Source organism: Buceros rhinoceros, unplaced genomic scaffold, assembly GCF_000710305.1.
Source record: "Buceros rhinoceros silvestris isolate BGI_N320 unplaced genomic scaffold, ASM71030v1 scaffold35967, whole genome shotgun sequence".
NCBI lineage: Eukaryota > Metazoa > Chordata > Aves > Bucerotiformes > Bucerotidae > Buceros > Buceros rhinoceros.
In genome coordinates this window covers 488-2,823 of record NW_010421086.1, presented here as the reverse complement: position 1 = coordinate 2,823, position 2,336 = coordinate 488, and the positions used below count along the sequence as shown (strand labels likewise).

The window sequence follows — 2,336 nt, the reverse complement described above, 5'->3', positions numbered from 1 at the left end:
CAACATGCTGTTTACCATAGCAGTGGGGGAGCTGTCTGCTACCCGACAGCACAATGGCCACAGCTCACGCCTCCTGCAGCCCTTTCGCCTCTAACAGCTCCTATTTGTTTGTTGAGGCGAAGGCAGTGGCTGAAGACCCACTGCTTTTACCTCATGACGGCGCACACATCCCCGGTGAGGTTCCTTCTGCAGGCGGTGCTGGTCAAGTACTCTTGAGGGTTTAAGCGATAGGTGTCAATCATGAAGTTGCGATAAGCCAGGTATCTGCAAGACAATCGATACGCAGTTCATGTACGCTGATGTCCAGCAAGGTTTAGACTGCGCTTTAGGATTCACTTCTCCCCACACCTGGACGACTGACAAGCAAACAGTAACAGGGAAGTTTTATTAATGAAATTTAAGAATTAGTATCAAAAGCAGTAGGTAGGTAGAATTAAATTTTATAATAAACATATATACTGAACACAACCCCATCCCTTCCGGATTGTTCGGTTCTGGATTTTATCTGTGTTTGGCTTAGCAACACATCGGAGCTCATTTAAATTACAAAGCACACAAATAGCTGTGGGCAAGTAAAACCAAGCAACTGAAGTGGCTTCCTCGCTACTCTGAAAACTGCAGCCAAAAGCAGCAGTGAAGGCCAGCACCGGATGTGACAGAAAAGACAGGACAACTCCTTGAAACATCTGTTCTTCCAGCACTCGCAACACAAAGAGGAAAGTGAGCACCAACTCTTGGTCACTAACCAAGTACTCACAGCTGCAGAAGAAGTTACTGGGGTCTGGTCTTCACATGGAAACGGGTTAAATAATCCCCATCAACCCCCTCTGTGAACCCAGAAGGAAAATAACTCTGTGTAAAACCACTGCATGGAAGCAACACTACTGCTCCTACGTGTGGACGCTTTAAAAAGATCAGTAAGGACAGGTCAGAGAACAGCAAAATGGAGAAGATGAGATCCTCGAAAGCAGAGAGCAAGACCCCAGGGGCCAGGAGAGCACTCCCCCATCACTGAGCTGGAACAGCTACAGCAGTGACTGCCGGGAGATTCCCCTATTTCAGTGCACAACAGTCCAAGCAGGCGGGTTTTGGGGTCAGCCCCTTCTTCCTGCACTGCAGATGTTGCTTCGCTGGCTTTTTCGTTTTTTTCTGGAATGTGCCAATACTTCCTAATGCGAGTTGCTCCGAACAAAATAAACCACCATAAAATTACTGCTAGCCCTGTTCTTTAGATGGAACAAAACCAACCTGCCAAAGACAAGCGAGCATCCTACGTGAGGATGTGCTCAACACAGCGCCTCATCAGCAGATTCCTGTCTAAGGAAAATTCGAGATAGGGATGTCTCATACGCAGTGTTCAAAAGCAGCTAGTAACCCAAAATACCGATCGTACAGAGGTGGAACACCCATGCCTTTCACAGGCAGGAGCTTCTTCTGTAGTGGAATATTCAGGAACATTTTTGAAAGCTCCTGGAGAGAACTGGGTTACCACCTGCCCAAGAATAGGGACTTTAAAGCGGTCATGGCTGCAGGAATTAGTTTAATATTTATTAGTAAAGGTCACCTTACCAGGTGAAAAGAAGCATAAGACAGAAACATCCCTAAAGTTTATCCTGAAGGGAGTCTGACAGGACCCATCAGCTAGAACTTGTCAACAGCGAGAAAGTTAAGTCAACTAGTATTTAGCGAAAATCCTGTTTAAGACAGACACCACCCCCCAGGCACCACTGTCACAAGAATGAACCTGTGCGAGCTTCTGAAACGTGGTATATTGTTTGGCCTGAAAACCCAGCTGGAGGCAAGACACTTCCATTCAGAAGGATGCATCTGTTTTACCTACAAAGAAAACACAAAGCCAAGACCACACACTTCTCCCACAGTCCCTCGATGGCAACAAAAATACACCTCGAGGATCACATCAGGACTAGGAGGGGTCCTGAACTGGCTGCGCTCACAGGCAATAACCAGTGGCAGCTTACGGATGAGTATCAGGAGACCTGATGTTTTCATGTCAACTAAAAAGGAAGCACGGGAGTACACGTGATGACCACATCAAGACCGACATTCTTTCACAATTCCATCTGTTCGCGCTCCTGGACACCAAGTCCTAGAAACCCCAAACCAAAAATATGCTGAATAGTAAAACTGATGGAGCAGAAGTAGTGTCAAATGCGTTGGAATCACTGTGATGCAGCTCCGGTTATCTCTGCAACTCAGCTATGTAGAGAAGATGCAAGTCAAGAGGACACACTGAAAATTATTTAGGGTGCCAGAGTCCTCAAGAGAGAGAGCCTTAGAGAGTAGGAGGTTGACTTCGAGGCCCTGAGCCTATCTCC

General features: G+C 46.7%; 1 protein-coding gene across 1 annotated transcript in view; it reads right to left on the bottom strand.

Annotated features, from left to right (window-relative positions):
- SMARCC1 (SWI/SNF related, matrix associated, actin dependent regulator of chromatin, subfamily c, member 1) overlaps nucleotides 1-2,015 on the bottom strand; it is a gene marked incomplete at its 5' end in the record, with an annotated part of 43,911 nt that extends 41,896 nt beyond the window's left edge. Inside the window, 2 exons of the mRNA XM_010139533.1 lie at nucleotides 151-264; nucleotides 1,904-2,015. Coding sequence (XP_010137835.1) covers nucleotides 151-264; nucleotides 1,904-2,015 — 226 coding nt within the window. The remainder of the gene's footprint in view (nucleotides 1-150; nucleotides 265-1,903) is intronic.
- Between the last annotated feature and the right edge of the window lie 321 nt (nucleotides 2,016-2,336).